At 41.0% G+C, this 20,937-nt stretch overlaps 2 protein-coding genes across 4 annotated transcripts; one reads left to right on the top strand and one right to left on the bottom strand.

Moving 5' to 3' along the window:
• Window positions 1–845: 845 nt before the first annotated feature.
• On the bottom strand, window positions 846–11,485 carry slc4a1ap (solute carrier family 4 member 1 adaptor protein). The gene is made up of 14 exons (XM_030443124.1): window positions 10,657–11,485; window positions 8,642–8,867; window positions 8,329–8,457; window positions 8,161–8,221; window positions 7,934–8,073; window positions 7,680–7,840; window positions 6,244–6,313; window positions 5,961–6,150; window positions 5,643–5,733; window positions 5,252–5,507; window positions 4,336–4,437; window positions 4,152–4,237; window positions 3,990–4,059; window positions 846–1,822 (listed from the first exon to the last, which is right to left on the bottom strand). Exons 1-14 carry the CDS (start codon window positions 11,461–11,463, stop codon window positions 1,773–1,775), a joined length of 2,439 nt encoding a protein of 812 aa, XP_030298984.1. The 5' UTR covers window positions 11,464–11,485; the 3' UTR covers window positions 846–1,772.
• On the top strand, window positions 10,759–17,504 carry supt7l (SPT7 like, STAGA complex subunit gamma). Of its 3 annotated transcripts, none has more exons than XM_030443128.1 (5): window positions 10,759–10,898; window positions 12,457–12,915; window positions 13,093–13,417; window positions 15,350–15,587; window positions 16,950–17,504. In XM_030443128.1, the coding sequence occupies exons 2-5, from the start codon at window positions 12,479–12,481 to the stop codon at window positions 17,258–17,260; spliced, it is 1,311 nt and encodes a 436-aa protein (XP_030298988.1). In that variant the 5' UTR covers window positions 10,759–10,898; window positions 12,457–12,478; the 3' UTR covers window positions 17,261–17,504. The 3 variants fall into 3 exon arrangements, with proteins under 3 accessions (XP_030298988.1, XP_030298986.1, XP_030298987.1); XM_030443126.1 differs by lacking the exon at window positions 10,759–10,898 and adding an exon at window positions 11,676–11,775; XM_030443127.1 differs by lacking the exon at window positions 10,759–10,898 and adding an exon at window positions 11,694–11,805.
• Window positions 17,505–20,937: the final 3,433 nt, after the last annotated feature.

Below are 20,937 nucleotides of genomic sequence, written 5' to 3'. Positions count from 1 at the left end.
AAAGGGCTGTAATTGGCATCAGTGAGTATTCAGTACAAAGTATTTCTGGACTTTCACAGCAATACATTCTCCTATATAACTGAAGAAGATGGTGACTCGTTTAGGAGAATGCTACAAGCTGTTTTGCCGTGAAGCTCCAGAAATGTTTTGTGGACCTCAAACCTTCATCTAACTTTCTATCGACATTCGTTGTTGGGTGAGTAAATAGTGACTGAATTGCTATTTTTTGAGTAAAATTAAACTTGTTGAAAAACAAACTATTATGACTGTAATAACCATATTCCAACATAACCTACATATTCACAAAACCTATACTACTTGGCTTCATACTTAACTGCAATGCTAAAATAAAAAGAACATTTGCCCTAAAGGCAGTCTTAAATATGGGTAAAATGGTCTTGAAAAGCATTACATTTAAGTGTCTGCTACCTGTAGACACCTTGTGCATCTTTGGAGCTGAGCTAATCTGAGTGACAGAGTGCACAGGTTTATATTTTATCATTGGAACATCATCTGGAGAATTTGCCAGGTGGAGAGACAGAGGACTCCTCTCATGTGTTTGGGGGGGATGCTTTCCATCACTGATTAGTAGGTCACAGCACAGAACATCTCGGCAAAGATCTAGAGCCAAGACTACAAGCCTCTTTGTGCCAGATCATACCCTGAGAAATGCTCTTTGTGTGTGTGAGAGGGCATGAAAGAGTCGGAAAGAAACTCTGACGTCAAAGCTGAGCACTGGGTGTGAAGAAGGCCCAGAAGTGAACACAAGAGAGGACGGGTTTGGGGAAGAGTGAAAATAACAGGGTGAATGTGAAGTGTGTAAAAAGCTCAGAGCAACTCCTGAGTTATGTACGGACAATTTTATTACACATTTATATAACAAAATACAGTTTACATTTCTTTACTTTGTGTTATGAGAAAAGGCGACAGGAAAGAGGGTGGAAAGTATGGCTGTAACCCAACAGAACAGCACTGAGTGGGATTTCACAGAATGAGGAATCCTGCTTTAGGCAAACACACAGCAATAGCTTACTCGCTCATAAAGACAATCTTGTTAAAAAGGGAACTTTGAGAAGGTTGGGCTGTGTGTGTGTGTGTGTGTGTTGGTGTAGACAGACACACACTCCACTTAGCTTGAGTCATTATCAGCTTGCGTTTCATCCAGTAAGCCATCCAAGTGTCCAGATGGTCAGAAAAGCTGCTTCAATGCTCTCTCTCTCTTTCTCCCTTCTTGCTACACACTCTCGTTTGGAAAAAACAGAAAGGTTATGCCAGTGATCGACTGAAGCCAAATAGGAGAGGGATACAGATGGGATATCAGGTGGATCTGGACTGAAAGAGAAACTTCCAAAGACCAGAAAGCTGATCAGTTACCACTACTGTTCGGTCTCTTTCTATTTTCTGCTTGGATGATATAGAATTCAAATTTAAAAAAAGGGACAAATTTGAAGTTTGACCCATCTCTATTATTGTCCTTGGTGAAAGAGCCAGCAGGCTGACTGCCCAGTGTCTGCTCAGAGGGGGGCAGATCCCTAAGCACACCAGTTTAATGTGAATTGGAATGGTTTGCCTTTTGTTCACGGCAGTCGTAGAATGCAAATATCCCCCAAAGATGAAAAAAACAGCGCAGTCTGTTACAGGCACCCATTTCTTCAGGCTCCTGGAACTGGGATGGGTGGAGAGGGCTAATGGTCGGGGTTAAGGAGGCCAGAGGCTTTGTGCTGTAGGTATTATCTGCCGTATAAAAGTTGTTGGAGCAGAGACACAGGAACTCAGTAGCCATACTTGTCATTTAGGGATGTGCGGCCATCTCCAGTCTGACCTACAGGTAAGAAAGAAGAAGATGAAGCATCATAAGGGTTTCCAGTTACATACCAAATCTCAAAAAACTAAATTCTGAATAAAGGGCTTCAAGGAGACCCATTAGGCTTTTTTTATGTCTTGTTCCAGTGCATGCAAAACAACATTTGGGTCTACTATAATGCATTTATTCTGTTCATTTTGCATTATTATAGTTGAGCGTTGCTTTCAGTAAACTTTATAAGATAATGTAAAGAGCCAGAGACATTGCTGATCAAAGCAAACATAGCTGCTAACACTGTTCCATTTCTGATTCAAATAGTTTGAATGGTCGCTGGTATATAGATGTCTGGAGGAGATGGTAATGTGACGTTGATTCACTCTGTACTTGAGTGGGAATGGTCTGCTGGCAATACCATACTTAAACATTTGTTTAGTAGGCAGTATGTGGTATATGCTGATTGAGTTTGGAGTAAGCAGAACATTAGTATATCATTTTGAACACATGCCATGTCACAAATTTGCTTAATGTATACCTTAGCACCTATTTTGGCAGGTAAGAATTGATTTAGCATAGCTGTGCTATTGTGCAGTGCTGGTTCAGGTGTGTGTGAGCTGACCAATCAGAGCAGACTGGCTTTTCGGGAGGGCTTTAAATAGACAAGAGCTTCAAATGAGAGTGTAACTAGTGATTCCACTGGATCCATGTCTGCTGCATTCCGGCTCTGGTCTGGTTTTGCTGCAGCATCCATTGTCCGGCAACCCCTTCTGGTTGCGTTTTGCCAGCACTGCCGGATGGCTGGAGTTGTGAGACGGAGGAGTTCACGCGATAATTTTAATGGCATCCGCAGTTACGTGTATGTGTTGTAAACACAACAACATGAACTGTTCCCAACTGAAGGATGGGAAGAAGAGCTTGTATTTGATGTATTTGTATTTGCTTGATTTTGTTGATAGTGTCAACATGGAGTGTTTTACTTTTAAAATGAACCGGATGTTATGTTGTTGTTTCGGTGTGTGACTTCCTGTCTGCTCTTTGCTGAAATTGGCTGAATTGCTGCATCGTGGATTAACCAAAACAGAAGTCCTCCGTATCTGCTGGAGCTAGGATGGAGCAGATACGCAGCGCAGGCCCGGTGGAAGTTAACACATAGACTAGAGTGAAACCTATCAGCCGGACCACACACGTGTCTGGTGGAACCGAGGCGTCAGACAGGGGAGAATACAGTGTTGCAGCACTGGACAGTATGAGAAAAAAGACGATGTACACCTATTCTAGTAGTGACCCAAAAGAAAATGATGAACCTGAAAATGAACATAGTGTCTTTAGTCTCTTTAAAATCCTTTGAACATTTTTACCCATTGGAGCGGGAGTACAGTACAGCTCCCTGACCTCCTTTCTGTAATCAAACTTTCATCATCCTAACATGATGTAGCACAAATAGTTCAGACCTTGAATCAAAGCTCGATCTGGCACCGGTTTCAAGGGTGTATTTTTATTCAAGCTTATTGATTTGAACTTCCTGAGTGAAATAGTAAATGGTAAATATATAAACTTGCATTTATAAAGCACTTTTCCAGTCTACTGACTGCTCAAAGTGCTTAACAATACTTGCCACATTCACACACACATTCATACACTGATGGCAGAGGCTGCCATGCAAGGTGTCAACTGCACATCAGGAGCAATTTGGGCTTCAGTATCTTGCTCAAAGGCACTTCGACATGCAGCTCAGCTCAGCCAGGGGGAGCTGGGATTCGAACCAACGACCTTTCGATCACAACCTGCTCTACCCCCTGAGCTACAGCTGCCCCAAATAAGTCAGTAAAAAAGAAAATGTTGCGGGGGGCCCTATAGTAAATGTGTTGATTATGCTTTTATTAACACCTATATTGTGTTAGGAATGGCAACTAGAATCTTATGAGGACTTAAAAGAGCCATATTACATATTTTACAAGGACCTTAATCAAGTTTTCATATCTGGCTCCCAGATATTGCCTCCATTAACAAGGTTTGAAAACTTGTTCAGACAAGGGGTTAAAGACTTAGACAAAGTATTCCTATCTCACTGGTCATAATGAGAAGCAATAGGTTAAGGATAAACTGTGACCTAAGGACATAGTCAATTGGTCAATAAGTCAGTCTTGGGAAACCAATGCAAATAGTCTGATGAGGTCAGGTGTTTTACCTGCAGGGGGCATCCACACACAGTAATCAGGGTCGTCCTCTGGATACCGTTCTGAGAGCTGCACTGGTGGCTGTGGACATACAATTTATTTGGTCAGACTTTTCTGTATGATAGAATTAAATGTGTTTTCTCATATATGTGTGTGTGTGTGTGTGTGTCTACCCTGCTGGGGCCCATCACTTTCTTCTTCAAATTCTTTCTGGGGCCAGGCTGTGCTGCTGGTTCCCCGTCGCCTTCTGCTTTGGGCTCTATGCAGATGTAGGTAGAGTACATTACAGATGATCACTAATAACCAACACTGGAGAAAGCACTGATTAAGATGGAAACAATAAAACATAGGACCCACCTGGCCTGGATGGGGCAGCAGCCTTGCTGTTGCTGCTGCACTGAGGAACCTGCTCCATTGCTTTAGCAGCCTCTTCAACTCTCCTCTGTTTGTGGCTTTGCTCTAATATGAAGTCAAACAAACAAAAATATAGTGTAATGATAGCATATACACTCATCTACAAGTTTAAAATAAATCAACCTTTCCATTGATAATCTACTTTGCATGTGAAACTATTCTGTAATTTTCAATCCAACAAGATTAGTACCTCTAAATGTAACATTACAGATGTTAGTGACATACAGATATTAGCTGACTGCTATATAGTACTGGAAAAAATAATTATACCCGTTTGAAAAACTACTACTACTTATATGAAAACATGGACAACAGAATGCTTTTTGTATGCATTACATATCTACTGCCACCCAGTGGCAGATTAAATTGATATTAAAACATGCTTAGAACAAATCAGAAAACCAAAATACAGAGGGTACACTTCCTCCTGTTATTCTGCATTAAAAGATAAGATCATACAAAATGACAATCCAGTCATTATCTACTCGACCCCATGCTAATGGAAAGCACCTACAGTGAAGATTTTGTTGCTTTAAAAAGAGTGTACCTGATGACATGATGTCTTTTCAAGGGCTGATCTTGGGGCTTCTGGAGACTTGGATTACACCAGATAAGCTTTATGGAGCCATTTTATGCTTTTTATTCCAGGTTTTAAACACTTTAAACAGTTCGATATCTACTTCAGCTGTGTAGAGAATGCTGCAACACTGCTGTGAGCTCAAGAAATGTTTTGTGAACTATGACACTTCACTTTCCATTCGCATGGGGCAGTCCATACAATGATTACGTTTTCTTTTTTGGGTGAACTATCCCTTTAACGTCTAAAACCCTTCCTCCTTCAGTGGGTTCAGTCTTTTACCTGTCGGCTCTTGGGACGGTGCTGCTGGTTGCCGTCTCCGCTGCCCTGCAGCCTGAGAGTTCTCTTGAGACATAGATGGACTACACTCTGAGTCAACATTTATCTCTGTGATCATTGCACACTCTTCATCATTATCCTCATTTTTCTCTTCCCCCGCCTCCTCTTCTTCCTCCTCCTCCTCCTCTTCTCCACCTGATGGAAGTGCTTTCATGTTGAAGAGCTCTGCAGGCAAGTTTGGGCGCTTAGGAGGCAACTTCTACAAGAGATAAGAAAACATCAATAGTGAAAATAGAAGGATGAGCAAAAGACAGAAAAGAAATGCAATATTTTCAGAGGAATGAAGGAGTCGGATGATTCAACTGAGTTACCAAACATGAGAAACAATACATACTCCAATGGTGCCAGTCTTCAGTTTGAATTTGCTTCCTCCTTTCATGGCACCAAACAGCGGTAAGGTCTTTTTAGGCTTTTCTTGCTCTGAGCTACCACAGTCACACCAACACACACATAAATAAGTGTTTAAATGTGGATGTTCTCAAAGGTTTCATCACTCAAGAGAATGTCTCTCAGAAGATAAAAAAAAACACTTCACAAGTCTTGTACTTCATCAACACAGAAATGTGCTGATATTTAAGGACTTTGGGTAATTGTTTTAAATAACATTTCTCAGGTATTCTTACAAACAAGTGATTGCAGCACCATCTCTAACCTGGGCAGCAGTGACGGCATCTGGGCAGGCCGTGTGAGTTCTACCAGCTTGCGCAGCCTCCGGGCATCTTTGCACAAGTCAGCTACATGCACATGAAGCTTCCTGCGCTCCACTGCATCCATCGCTGCCTCACTTCGCACTGCAGTCATAAAGGCATCCAGCGGGTCCTCGGTAGAAGAGCCGGAGGAGTCTAAGATGAAAGGGATGAAACATACAATAACAAAGAGCACATGTATCTATAGGTAGTGTGGCATCTGACTACATGCAGGCGATCATGACTCACCTCCCCTATTAGCACTGAGCTTCTTTTGTGTCTCTGCCAGCTCCTTCTCCACCTCTGACAGTTTGGCCACCTACATGAAAATCAAATACATGAATGTTACCACAGAAGCATACAGTATGCCTAACAATATAGTGCGGCTTACATAAATACACCTCGCAGGATGGAGTTTTTCCCAAAGCCACGTGAAGTTGATTCTTATATTATTTTCAGAACACACAGCAGCTGCATTTACACCTTTTTTAAGGAGATGACACATGGGCACCTCTGGGAGATTTATGAGACTGTGGTTACCACATGGGAGCGAGCTAGGCCTTCTAAAGAATAGAATAGAATAGTTACTTTATTGATCCCAGACTGGGAAATTATTTAAAAGGTTAACAATGTCGTGTTTATTCGCTAGTCGAATTACATTTGCAACAGAAGGTGAAATCTTCTGACTTTGCTTACTCCCCTGTTGTTTCTTCTGGCGTCTCCACAGTTTGACATTTGTGATTGTGAATGAAATGTCTCAAAATCCTACTGAATGGACTTCCATGAAATCTTCAATTACTGCCATCACCAGGGCAAGTTTGGTTTATGACCAGACTTTCCCATCAGCATCTGCTGTATTTTGGTTTAGTGTTGATTTGAAGATGTTCGCATGCCAACATGCTTAACTAAGATCGTGGAGATGGTCACTCTCTACATGTAACATGCTGATTTTAGAGTTTAGCTCAGGGTACAGTCTCACTAACATGGTTGTAGACTCTTGGTTGTAGAGTATGTTTATCGTTAGGTATCATTACACAGATGATGTAAGCAGTTTCAATCATGCTGATCACAAAGTATAAATAAGACAAACATGATCAATATAAGGTGGTGTTGCATAACAATATATATATATTTGAAAGGGTTTCAATACATATTAACTCATTAAGACTCACCAACACAAAATTAGTGATGCACCTCAAATGCCAACAGGCCAACCTCTGTCAAGAATTTTGAGAGGTTGGTGACAGTTCCCATTTCACATCACTTCAAACAAGGTGGCACAGTAAACTGGGTTGATAAATGTGAGGTCATGTCTCATTGCTGTTATTTGCAATTGTCAAAGCTAATCCCCCTCAGAGCTATCAGGCCTGAGATAACTCAGGCAGCAGATTTTAGTTGATAGAAAATACTTGACTATGGTCAAAGGTAAACTACCTTGGATGCAGTTGTCCTTAACACATATTACACAAGCCTTGATAAATGTATCTTTTTATAACAATCAGAAATGTTATGCAATGCAATCTTAAGTACATTTTTCCCTGTGCTATCAATGGTGTCTAATATCAATATTTTTCAAGGCATTATCTAAAAGTTATCCAGCAAGGACATTATTATAAGGAGCAGACTGAACATGTACTAAATAATGTGATTCTCCACAGTCGTGTATACACAAAAGCAGATTTTACCAGTGATTCGTAGGTTTCAGGCCGCTCCTCAATCTTTCCAGCCTTTTTCATTCTCTCCTGCCTCTTCTTCTCCACAGTGCCGGTTCGATCCAGGAAGGTGTCATCGTCACTGTCGTAGTAGTCCTCATCTTCCCAGTTCTTTTTCTTGCGCTTACGCGACACTAGAAATGAGACGTATGACAGGAAAAATTCATTGCAATACTCGCCTACCAAGAAGCTTCAAGATCTCCAGATAGTGGGATCATAATTCACACCTGCTTCCTGGCGCAGCAGCCCTCTGGCTTCTAAAATTCGACAAGCCTCCAGACAGCACTGGATGGCTGCGTCTTTCTTCTTTCCTGTGTGGGTCACCTCAGCAACCAGCTGCCGCCCCATGGCATCGTCCACAGGAAGCCTGACAGAAACATCGGCATCAACTGTGACTGTGAAACTTCTTTTGTAATCTTTAAAATCATAATATCAGGGGTTTCATGTCACTTACTTTATTCTGCACAGCCAGCTGCCATGGCTTTTATCCTCATACTCAAACTCCAGCTCCTCACCTAAAATAAAGGATGTCAAAGTTGAGGTCAAGAAATTAAATTGACATAAGAACATAACATTAACAAGAGAAGAACTAGACATGTGTGGATTAAAACAGTCTTCACACCTTCCCGGTCATAGAAGCCCTGCAAAGCCTTCTTTGGGTCTTTCAGGTAGGCAGCTTCCTGGTCCTCTTGGAACTCTGTTGAAAAAGGGTTTTCCTCATTTTCGTCTTCCTCTGGAACAGCCTCCTCAGCTGGAGGGGGATTTATGGAGACAGATGAAATGAAAGCAAAGGAGAGAACAGAAGGATTAAAGTGCGTCTGTAGTTACTAGTCTTCAGAGAAAGTTGACACCGACACACTCAGTATGACAACACAGCACTAAGTCAACACAGATAACACATAACATGCTGCGGCATAATCCTCCAAACAGCTCACCAATTCCCCAGGAACAGCCTGAGTCTTCATTTGACAGTTTGCTCCTACTCTTGTTGCTTTCCCCTTCCCTGCCTTGCTCCCTGTTCTCCTCCTCCTCTTTCTCATCGTCGTCATCAGAACCATCTCCCATCATCCTCCTCTCCAGCTCTGCCTTCTGTTTTCGGGTTTGCTCTCTCAGCTCTGTCACTGTTAGATCAGACTCCTCCTCCTCATCAAACTCTGGACCCTGTGGAAGGAGGAACGGGGAAGAGTAATGGAAATTATTAGGTAATTCATTGCAAAACATCAACTAATTCTGTGTCTCTGAAACAGACTGTATAGCAATTTATTTTTAGATCAGTTTTAGATCATTCCCAGGTAAGCCCTTTTCACAGCAGATAATAAATAATGCCAACAATTGTCCCATTCCAACAAGCATTGTGCTGTGCAGAAGAAAAGTACATTATTAGTGATAACTGTGTCTGACAAGTCAAAATATCTGCTGTGACAAAGGTCGTTTCAACCCTAGTTCTGCTCCAGATTTTTGCTCTGAGCCCAACCAGGGGGTGCTGCCACACAGTCTGAATGAATCACTGCTTTAGTCTAAAAAATACACAAAAGTACAAAATGGCCATCAATGTTTAATGTCTACAAAAGTCTTGTTTGGTCTGCCTAACCGTCCAAAATGATGTAAACCACTGAACTGGAACCAGAGAATGATTTCTTTATAGATTACTGCTCTTTGTCTATTCATGTGCTTGCACTGCACAGATAACTGCAGGCAATAATGCAAGTCCTCAAACACAATGTTTTCAAAATAATGAATCAAGTCTATGGTGTCGTATGATGCGTTGCTGTCTACAGATGAATAATCCATGCTTTGTATATAAAAAAAATATGATTTTGATTATTGATTGATCAATGGATTTTAATAAAATGAATTAACTTTAACTAGCCATAAATAAATGTTGTGAAAAATGCCCATTACAATTTTTCAGAGGCCAAGATGATGTCATTAAATGTCTTGCTTTGTACATAACAAGTCCAAATCTTTGAGACATCTGATTTAAAATGAAAAAATAAATAAATATAACATTATTATTATTATTATTATAATAATAATAATAATAATAATAATAATAATAATAATAATAATGTCATATTTATTTATTTAATAATAATAATAATAATAATAATAATAATAATAATAATAATTATTATTATTATTATTATTATTATTATTATTATTATTATTATTATTACTACTATAGTATAGCGATTTTAAGGCTTTCCATTGTATGAAAATTGATGTATATATGCTTATCTATGTTAGTGAATAAATTGTCTTAGTGTTATATAATTATTAATAATTCTACATCAAGTTTTTATCAAGTTCAATGTCTGTCAGGAGACTTTTGTGAAATTATAACACAGCATTTGTTCAAACAAAAAACACAACCTCTCTGTGTTCATTGGTTTAAGGGTCATTGCAACTGATAATAATAATAATAATAACAATAATAATACATTGGGGTATTATTATTTACAATGATGCCATGATGACAATGGTATGGGCTTAGTAACATATTTGTTTCTCTTGGGCTTGTGTATACTTTTTTATCTTTGCGTATGTAGTAAGTTCACTGCCTGTAGTTTAAGAACATCTGAGGGTAACAAAGGTTAAAATGTAGTAAGCAGAGATGGATGGTTTCATATTAACAGTTAGAATTAGATTTGCTGTGTTGAAACGGACTTTTCCCCTCCTCTCTCCTTTTGGAACACGTGTTACATGTTTCAGTCATGTTGTCTTCCTCTTAAAGTGTAAGAATAAAAAAAGAAACGTCCTAAAGAAATAAAATTGCCCTTAATTAGCAGCTCTATTTATCGGCAGGTATACGTAATAACAGCCGATGATATAAAATTCCCAATATCCGGTCAATAATCACCGTGCATCCCTAATACAGTGGCATATTCCTACACTGATGTGCACTGATGAAAGCGGTCCTGTTCTCCTCAGTGTCCTCATCATCACTTACCTGCAGGATAAAAAGCCTCGTGCTCCCACCAAACTTCAAGACATGTCCCACACGTAGTCTGATGTAGGTCTTCGGGGGGATCTTGTTCTTGTTCACCACGGTGCCGTGCGTGCTGCCCAGGTCGTGGATGTAAAACCCTGTCTCCTCTCCGACAGACTCTCCCTCTCCAGCGTGTCCGCGGTACTGAATCACTGCGTGGTACCTGGAGATGGAGGGATGCTCCAAGGAGACGTCGCACACAGGTAAACGTCCAACCACGAAATAACTGCTCTGTGTGAGGGGCACCGTGTCCACTATGGTGCCGTTTTTAAGAATTTCCAGGGCATAGGGGATATCTGGAGCTTTGCCGCCCCAGGAAGGCTCTGTATACGGGATAGGGGAGAATTTACCAGCCGGGGGGCCTTTAGGAGGAAGCACCCTGGGCTTAGCTTCGGGCTTGTCTTTGGCGTCTTTTTGCTCCTCCTCTTTACCTTTTTCGGTGGTTTGGTTTTCATCTACAGGAACTGAAGAATTCTTTCTGGTAGTGTCTGAAACTTCAGCTTTGTTGTTTTCTGTCACAGTTTTTGTGTCGGCTGCTGGTGCTTTGGACGGAGCAGCGACATTGCTGCGCTTGCTAGTGAGTGACGGTGCGGCGAAAAGAGCTGGTTTCTTAAAAGTATCCGCTGTGTGTGGTTCCGTGTTGTGTACGTCTTTGTTTTTAAGTTCACCTCCATTGTCAGCGGCTGAACAATTGTCCGTTTCCATCGCAGAATTCAATTCTTCGTCCGTATTTTTGACACACACGTCTGACGGCGGGGAGGTGGCCATGTTTATTTGGTGTGACTGTGCATTTCGTCCGGGTTTTCTAAGCCTCGGTGAAAACTCTTTCAAACAGTTAATAAAGAATATATATCACAAGTACTTAAGTATTTAAAAACTGATTGAAACCCGACTGCACGGCGTGTTTATAGATTCCATAACTGTATCACAGTAGAAATAAATGGTTTGTCTCGGAACACCTTTGTTCAGAAGGTGTTCGCCCGGTTTTTTTGCGACAAGGACGAGAAAGTGTGTTTCCTGTTCAACTTCCTTCGAAGATGTTTCAATTATCAACAGACGTTTTACCCAACTCTGTATAATGTGAGTCACAGTCGAATTCTTATTATACAGGTAATTTGAATAGCCTAACAAGCATGCTGCGTACTTTGCAATCTTACTTGTAGCTGAGCCGTTGCTTTTCACGAGTTGTTTTCATATGCGTTCTCCCTTGCGCGCTCCTGCAGCGTAACTTTCCAAACACCATTAAGACATCTGACATTCTGTGTTGTCTTGCTATTCGGCAAACAAATATATATTGACTTCATAGCTTACACAAACCGTTGATATTCACCTACCAATTCGGCTTACAATAATCACAGCTAGTTCTGTTTTTAAAAAACTTTTTTAACCATTCAAATCGCATCACTTGCTATTCCCACAGTCTAAAGGCAGTGTGATCCGATTATAACGTCTAATATTTTCTCTAAAACATGGTAGTGGTTAGTCAGATGTGTGCCGATATGATCGCAAGACACGTACGTTGTTGTAACAGGTGCTCTAGCGTTGTCTGGGTTGTGCATGTTTGTCACCGTGCAGTTGGTAATTAACTAATAAATGGCGTGATTTTCATCAGCGCTTAGTTGCCACTCTGTATCAACAGAAAATTCACATTTTAAGCTATTTGTAAATACGGTTTTCTTTTTAATTCGATGTTGTTTATACCCACTTCAACCTTGATTATGATGGTCACTCCAACCTCCTCTCCACTTTTTCAATTTTCAGATTTTGACTCGGATCACTCATCATGATGCGTTACTGGGGTGAGATCCCTGGACCTGCAGGCGCCCCTCCCAGCCGCAGCTCCTTCGACTTGCTCCAGCGTGAGTTTCGCTCAGTGGAAATGCAGGACCCTCCCCTGCACCAGCCCTCAGCCCAGCGTCCGAGGCCCACCACAATGCTGGACATCCCCTCAGAGCCTTGCAGCCTAACCATTCACACAGTGCAGCTGTGTCAGCATACCCGCCGCCTCCGTGGTCTCCTGGCAGCAGCCCAAGCCCAGGCTCAGGGTCAGAGCTCTGCATCCTCAGAGGGTGGCAGCAGGCTGGAGGAGACTGATACCAACCTGCCTCTACGTCCTCCCACCCCACCTGTCATGCCAGATGACCTGCTACCTGCGGACAGCAAAGCCCCGCGGCAGCCCTTCCAGCTCCGCCACAGTGACCCCGAAAGTGACTTTTATAAGTAAGTTAATCTCACTGTACACCTGAGCCAATATACTGCACTCCTTTCTTTTTGATTTGAATATTTTACACAGCCAGTAAAGCATCTCAATTTAGAGTTTAAAATTTTAGATATTAAATATGAGTCAAATCAAGCAACTGGTCATAATTTATCTCCTTTCATCTCCTCTGTCATAAGGGGTAAAGGCGAGCCTGTCACAGAGCTGAGTTGGCCCTCCTGCAGGCAGCTCCTTTATCAGTCAGTGGCCACCGTCTTGGCCCATTCTGGCTTTGAGTCAGCCCAGGAGAGCGTGCTGGAGACCTTGACGGATCTGGTACACGAGCATTACATGCGTGTCACCCGCCTGCTGCGAGTGGCGGTGGACCGGGAGGCTCGGCTCGGAGCCAGTCCCTTCCCAGACGTAGTGGAGCAAGTGTTCCATGAGGTGGGCATCGGCAGCGTGCTGGCCCTGCAGCGCTTCTGGCAAGTGCGGATCAAGGACTATCACAACTACATGCTGCAGGTGAGGTTGGAGTGAGTCGTAACTGATCATAGAGTGGAAAATATTTTCTGTAAAATGATATACATCTGTCAACCATCCAAGATTTGGTCACGTATGTAGACTTTGAGAAAGGATTTTATCTATATTGCCCATTCATATTTATTTAGAGAGCTCAACAACATTTTTTGTAATTTGGATAATACTTTTGAAAATTCAGATCCATCAGGTTTGCTGCTGTGTAGTGTCAGATGGCTGATGAAGTTTTTAGATAAATTCTCAACCATTTTAATCATCAATTAAGAGCAAAGACACTGAACACTCTATTGTTCCATCTTCTCCAATGTGAAGATTTGCTACTTTTCCTCAGATATTTTTTTAAATTATTATTCTTATTATTTGAAATTGAATATCTTTGGGTTCTGGTCTCACAAAATAAGCCAGCGTTTCCAGCAGCAGTTTGTAGCAGAGATACCCCACCTCTTGAAATAAAGAGTGCTCCTGCAAAAGTCAGAAAAAACGACAATTACATTATTATGTTATATTATTTATTTATTTATTTATTTATGTTGTTTATTTCGGGCATGTCAATTCATAAACATCACATTTCATCATTGTTCAAATAATACAATACACATGGCCGAAAGGGAAAAGCGGGAGAAGCCAAAGCTTATCAAGTCCCGCCCCCATTACCCACAGGATAAAATCTTCATCCTGATCTTTTCTTGTCATTTGCATTTTACATTTTCTTTTCTCTCTTTTTTTTTTTTTTTTTTCAACTTCTTTTGTTATGACCTTTGACAAAACATATTACAGCAGTAGCATACAGAGCTGAATTCAAGCTCTAGACAGTACATACAGATTACATGTGTGTCTACTGTTGTGTGCCGATTTACAGGGCTAGTTGAGTTCTTCACAGCTCAGAAGAACTTCTGATAACTCACAGTAGTGTCACAGTGTTCGTACCTAAGTTATCTCACATTGTTGATACACATTATAACAACATCCTGCTATGTACAACTGGCATTGGCCTTGGACCATACAATTTTCTCAGGTTCAACTTATTGTTTGGGTACAAATGGTATTTGTTATGCTCACATGCCGCCTCAACACATTATATTAACTATAATTAGTGTGTAGGATTTAGTGGATTCCAGCAACGTGCTGCTAGTTTGCAATCACTTGAACACCCCTCGTCTCATCCTCCCCTTTGGTGGCCACTAAAAATGCAAAAAAAAAGTCCCTCTCTACGGCAAGTTTATTCTGGGCTACTTTAGAAACATGACAGTTTAACATAGCGGACTTCCTTGGAGAGGATGTGCTCCCTCTGTAGATATGAAGGCTGATTCTAAGGTGACGAAATGCAGAGATTCTTAGTGTTAGCTGATTAAATGCCAGTGAAAACCTAATTGCGAACATGAAGATCCTCCTAAATCCTACACACGGCACCTCTAAATTTCGGGGGGAAAATGGGCAATAACACAACATTGTGCTGCAAAGGCGACATTCAGTACTTCATGTTTAAGGTGACTACGCTGATAATGAAACTGATTACACACATTAGTCCAATCAGTTTACTAGCCTATTTTGGAAAGGTAAAACGCATTGACCATTAATCCCAATAAATGTTAATGAAAATGATCAAATTTGGCTTTACCACCACAACAGTTAAACATTTTAGAAAGCATAAAGAACTGTGTATAAGTAATAACAATGGAGCGTATGGAAACTTGAGGGCAAGCTGCTTGGAAGTGAGACAGAAACTAAACCGAGAGATTCCCTGTCTTTAGTGCCAACATGACTTCTAAAGAGATACAAGTGATCAGCTGATCCTTTGTGTCTGTACCTGGTGAATCACAGACCACTGCTTTCACAGTGTGTTGGATCCTGGGCATGCTCTATATCGTCAAGCTGTCACCATTCAAATGGGACTAAGAAAAGATACTTCTCTTCCAGGTGAGTAAGGATCTGTCGGAGGAATATGAGCGACTAGTAAATCCAGAGAAGGCTCTGGAGGACTCCAAACCACCTAGGATCAAGGAGGAGCCCATGAGTGACATCTCCTTCCCTGTTAGTGAGGAGCCCGAGGCTGACCTGGCCTCTGGGGACCAAGCTCTGCCCATGGGGGTCCTTGGGGCCCACGGCGAAAGGCTAGCTTCTGGCCTGGATGGTGACCATTCTCCTCACACCTCAGGTGAGACAAGCATTTCTGTCCAAGGGGTAATGATTAAACCTTCAGTGTTCAACGTGCACCAGTGTGGAGAAGTTAAAGGTGCTGCTTCGAGTGTTTTAGTATAAGGGAAATCATTTGGTGTTCCAGTCAATAGGAAGCTTCCAGCCTTCTCGATACAGAACTAGGTGGCCTCCAGTAAGGTCTCTGTCACTGCTTCTGATGAGGGTGCTCACATTATGCAGGAGATATCAACAATATGATTATAATGCAAAAAGAATATTAATAGGCTGAGTGTACTTGGTCCTCATTAAACATTATCTATATCATGTTTATTGATACACTCAGACCATAAAACAGAGTCTGAAAGTGGATTTGTAGTTGACGTTTGTACTTGCTGTGATAGAAATCGAGCTGTAAATAACTATGTGTGAGGTTCTGAGCTCTGATTCTCCCACTGATAGGACTGTATTTGTACATGATGCAAGTTCTGGGGGGGAAGGTCGATTTCGCTTCATCACTGATTACAAGACTCTTTTTTTTCACATCTGTTTATTGATTTTGAAGAGTGGTACAAAAATACAGAGGAGGAAAATAACCCAAAACAAATTGTGGTAACACAAAAGATGAGAAGTTAATACATAACTTATCACAGAAGTTACAACATCCCTGTGCGTATTCACCTATGATACTTTTATGCAATTGTTTTGTATTTGACCAGTAATCATTCACTTTAATTTCAGACTACTGACAGGTTGCCAGATTTTCTGAAAGTGTCCGTCTCTGCTTGACATAGTGAACCCAAGCAGTGTGGATAGAAAGCTTCCCACCTGTAAAAGAATCAAATAAAATGCATACTCTGAAATTACAAGAATACAGGAGTTCCTTGATCTTTTGAACATTCACCCAAAGTGGTGAAGTGTCTTTGAATATTTGATGTAATCAAGTGGTACAGAAGTAGCCTGATGCACCAGATGGTTTGTTACACAGAGCCATCAGGGAAGCACCAGTAGAAACTGTTTGGAAAAGGGAAGGAACTTTAAAAAAATCTGTGGCGGGTGACTGGATGAACTGTCTGTCTTATCACTGTTTATCACAGGTTAACTTCATCCAATCAGATGGAAGCTGCTTATAAATCAAAACAGTTAGTCTGGAGAAGAGAAAAACATCTATTGATTCGAGAAAAGTCTTTAGTGTTGTTCTTTGATCTTCCTTTAATTAAAAATCTACTCTCCACTTGTTATATAACTGATTCTATGATTGTTTAATAGTCAAGACGCTATCCAAGGCAGCATGATAAGGTTTTGCTAATACAGTGGGACACAAGCCCTTTAAATAGTTATGGTGGAGAGTCACCTATGCTGAACTTGCTCTCTTCTTTATAAGGAGGGGGCGGGGCCAACAACTCGCCACTGTGGCCACAGGTCAAAATGGAGCCACAAGATGGCGAGGAAGGCCAGGGAGCCGTCCATCACCACCACCACCATCACCACCACCATCACCACAGTGTCCTGGGTGGAGACGTGTTTGAGGAGGCTGGGCCCATGTCCACCATGAGCGAGTCCGGAGGAGCCATGGCACCCTCTCCTGGAGGCGCAGTATCAGACGGTAGCTACGCTTCACATTCGCCCGACTCCTTGATGGGGAGCTCGCCCGTTTTTAACCAAAGACCCAAGAAACGAGCGAAGAAGATGTAAGGCCATATTTGTGGACTTGCAGCTGTTCCTAGTAGGGCTCATCTCCAGCTGTTGAGATCAATGCCACTTGCGTAAAGACTGAGACATTAATATCATGAACAAACTGAACTGATGTGGAAAGGATGATTTTTGTAGTTTTTCATTTGTTTGTATGAGTGTAGTTTCTCTCCCAATAGCTAAAAGTGTTGCCATTAAACATATTAAAGGGTTTTTTTTGTCAAAAGAATAAACAGCTTTTGAAGAATCAGTTGTTTTCATTTGAGATGTTAAAAGAACGGGGGGGTCTCAATAAGCCGATTCAATTCAAGAAAAGGAAAAACTAAGGTCCCAAAGCAAATCATTTAGTTGAACAGCTTAATAATTCAGCAGAATGGGTTGTTTTTTAGAGCTATTAAGTCTCTTTCACCTCACACACCAATTACAGCCTGTGCCGTTCATTAAGATTAAAAGATGCTCCACTGAAAAGGAAAAAAATTGTATCCTCGCGATGAACATGCTGTTGCTTATTATGATGTATTTTCAACTCCTTGTTTCCCTTCTGCAGCACTTTACATGTGAACTGATGCAGCGGAACGATCCACTTGGAGACACACACACTTGCACTTCACACACACCTGTCAACCTGAAGCTGCTCTGCTAAATTAGCATCTGTTTCAGTAATGAGGCAAAGCTGTGAATGCAACACCAGAGGCAATTATTGCTTGGTTGTGTGCATCATGAAGGCGACATCAATCCAGTCTTAATGGCAAATTAATTATGGCATGCATAATTTTGCATGCTGAATGAGCAGGCCTGTGCGAATACATGCATTTTCTTTTTCACAGTTAGGCAGGTAACTGTCTATGCCAATGAGGTCATATTGGTCATGTATTGATGACCAATTAACTGCATTGATAGAGTTATTATTGTTTATTGCACTGCACCTTAAAACGGTCTGATTTGCAGTGCTGTGTGACCCTGGGGGGAGTCTGAGCAGCTGGAAAAATCCAAAACAAAATCAGTATTCCAGACTCCTGATTGAAAAGACTCCCCTTGTTGATGCTAAAAACTATAAGCAATCTCACCTGGATCTTGTACAAGTCTGCAGTCACTGCATAAAAGGAAATCCTGTGGCAGATAACAGGTCCAGTCCTGAGCCTTTGACAAAACAAAATTACTAACACAGCCATCTAAAACCGAAACTTTTCATTTTAAAAGTAATTTTTTTTTGAGAATTTTAGTTGAAAACAAAAATTTGAATAACAGTTCTGACATTATACTGAGGTTAGAATGTAACCAGCCAGCTAGTAGTGTAGACTAACACTTCCCCGATTCTGTGAACTCCCAGTTTCCAGACTGCTAGCTGCTCAGCTTACTGAGCTGACTAGCCAAAGGCAGCTACAGCAGCGATAAACAGTTACTCCAGCGAAATGCTATCCCCTATTTGTTTTGAGTGTGAACTTGACAGGTAATTTTTTAAATATTGCGCCATTAGTGGCCAAAGGTCATTTCCATCAAAAAGGAACCCAATATGAGCATTTTCTGATCTGTACATAAATAAAAAGTTTATGATAGAAATAGTCATAATTGATGATGTTCAAAGTGTGCTGTCAACAGATTTTACAGACATGTCTTTTATCATAGCAGTCTGTGGGAGTAGTTTTTGCTAAAATAGTGCAAGTGGCTACTACGCAAAACTGGAAGTAAGTCTGACCACCTCCTATATATCCAGGTCTAGAATACATTCACGGTATGTTTGTGCTTCATAACTGGTAATTAGCATGCACCAGGGGCAGTCATAGTACCCTGCATTGGGCTCTTCATAACTATCTTACAAAAGTGACTGGTGAACTCTTGGAAAGTATGTCCACAGCCTGAGAAATTGAAAGTTTTTTAATGGTCACTGTTGTGACCAGTGGGATTAAATGGGTTAACACACAGCCTTATTATGTTTGTGCTAGGGCAGTGTGACCCCTCAGTTTGTCAACAGCTGCTGTGTCGCCTTATGCTGGGGAGAAAAGGTGTAATTACAAAAATGTCAAGATGTTTTTTGAGCCGGGGTCTCTGAGTGGGCCAGAGAGTACTCTGAGCCAAAGAAAGGACCCGACAAATGATTAATTACTCTCCTACGTGCAGAGTCATTAATTTAGCATGGAATTTAATCTCTCCAGACGGATTTTGGGGTTTGTAAGCAAAATGAAGTTTCATTTTTACACAATGAGCTCGGATGGTCCTTCAAGGGCGCTCATTTGTTTGCTTTTGAACAAATCACATGTAAAGTGGAGAGGAAACACTCAGCCGAAAGCAATGTCATCAGAGGAAACCTCCAAATTCCATTTATTGTATTCACTTAAGAGATACTGTACATCTGCAGTGGAGACAAATAATGAATTATGAGACGAGATGATTGTATCAACAGAAAGATGAATTGCGAGACATATGTGATGTGACAGGTACAAAGTGCCCCATGCTATACATGCCACTCTTACAGCCATCACTGCACCCCAGAGATAAGATAATTGATTACATGGTGTCAGAGACTCACTCTGAATCTATCAATGGAAATTCTCTCTTGAGTTATCTCAGAAAAAATTTCAAATCAAGCAAGAATTCTCGTCACCCGGGAATTCAGTCATCGTTTGTTTCATTTTTGGGTTGGAGAATGGCCAAAAGCAGAATTGAAAGTTACAAATGAAACCTACAACACTGAGTAAACCACAGGACATGCTGCAGCTCACTGAAAAATGAGGATCTATCAGAGTCAACATCACATCACAGCACAGCACAGTTGCAACCATAATCTGCAAATGGCAGATACGTTAAATGTTTTCATTTCATTTGAATCATGTCAATGTTTCTACAATCTGATTTTTTCATTTTTTAGTTATTCATTCAGATTACAGGGGGAGGGAGGAGGAGGGGATGGTGGTGCTGTGACACCGATATGAGACGGTCGGCAAGTGAAAGACATCTGTTCACTTCCTGCCTTTTTGAAGCCACGTCTGTGACGACAAAATAAGGTATTTTAAGTCAAAACAAGACATTAACCTAACGCTAAGCAAGTTGTTTTTTCATGCCTGAAACAAACTGAAAGACAGGATAAGTTTCAGCGTATATGTGGTTTGGAGGAACATATGATATACTCTGGTGATTGCACTGCACATCAAGCATGCAGAAAAAGTGCAATGCAATTAAGGGAAATAACAGTGAGAACATTTACTCAAGTGCAAATCTGAGGCACTTGTAATCTACTTGAGTGTTTCTTTTTACAGTACTTCATGATTCAACTTAGGGACATAAAGTTACTTTTTTACATTTTTTGACAGATGTAGCTACTTTTCACTTTCAGATTAACTGTTCAAAGTCAAACGTTCAAAGATAAAACAGTATTTCCCCAGATTGGAGAGAAAATGGAATATAAATTATGTATAGTGCCACTATAATCCATTAATTAGATGTTCAAACTGCTTTGGAAAACCCCTCTCGTCAAACCTCAGGATTTTATGACTGTGTTGAACCATGTCTATAGCTCTCTTAAACTGATATAGAAATGGAAATTCATACACAGTCCACAGTTTGATCTTCCAACTGTGGAGGTGACAAAGAAAGCAGTGTTTGAACCTCTTTTGCTGTTTCTTTTCATTGTTGACACAACTGTTTCTGTCATTTTTTGTGTGAACGATTCAGAGCAGCTATAA

This window comes from Sparus aurata, chromosome 16 (genome assembly GCF_900880675.1).
Source record: "Sparus aurata chromosome 16, fSpaAur1.1, whole genome shotgun sequence".
Lineage (NCBI taxonomy): Eukaryota > Metazoa > Chordata > Actinopteri > Spariformes > Sparidae > Sparus > Sparus aurata.
Note: the sequence above shows the minus strand (reverse complement) of the source record. Positions and strands in the feature narration are given on the sequence as shown.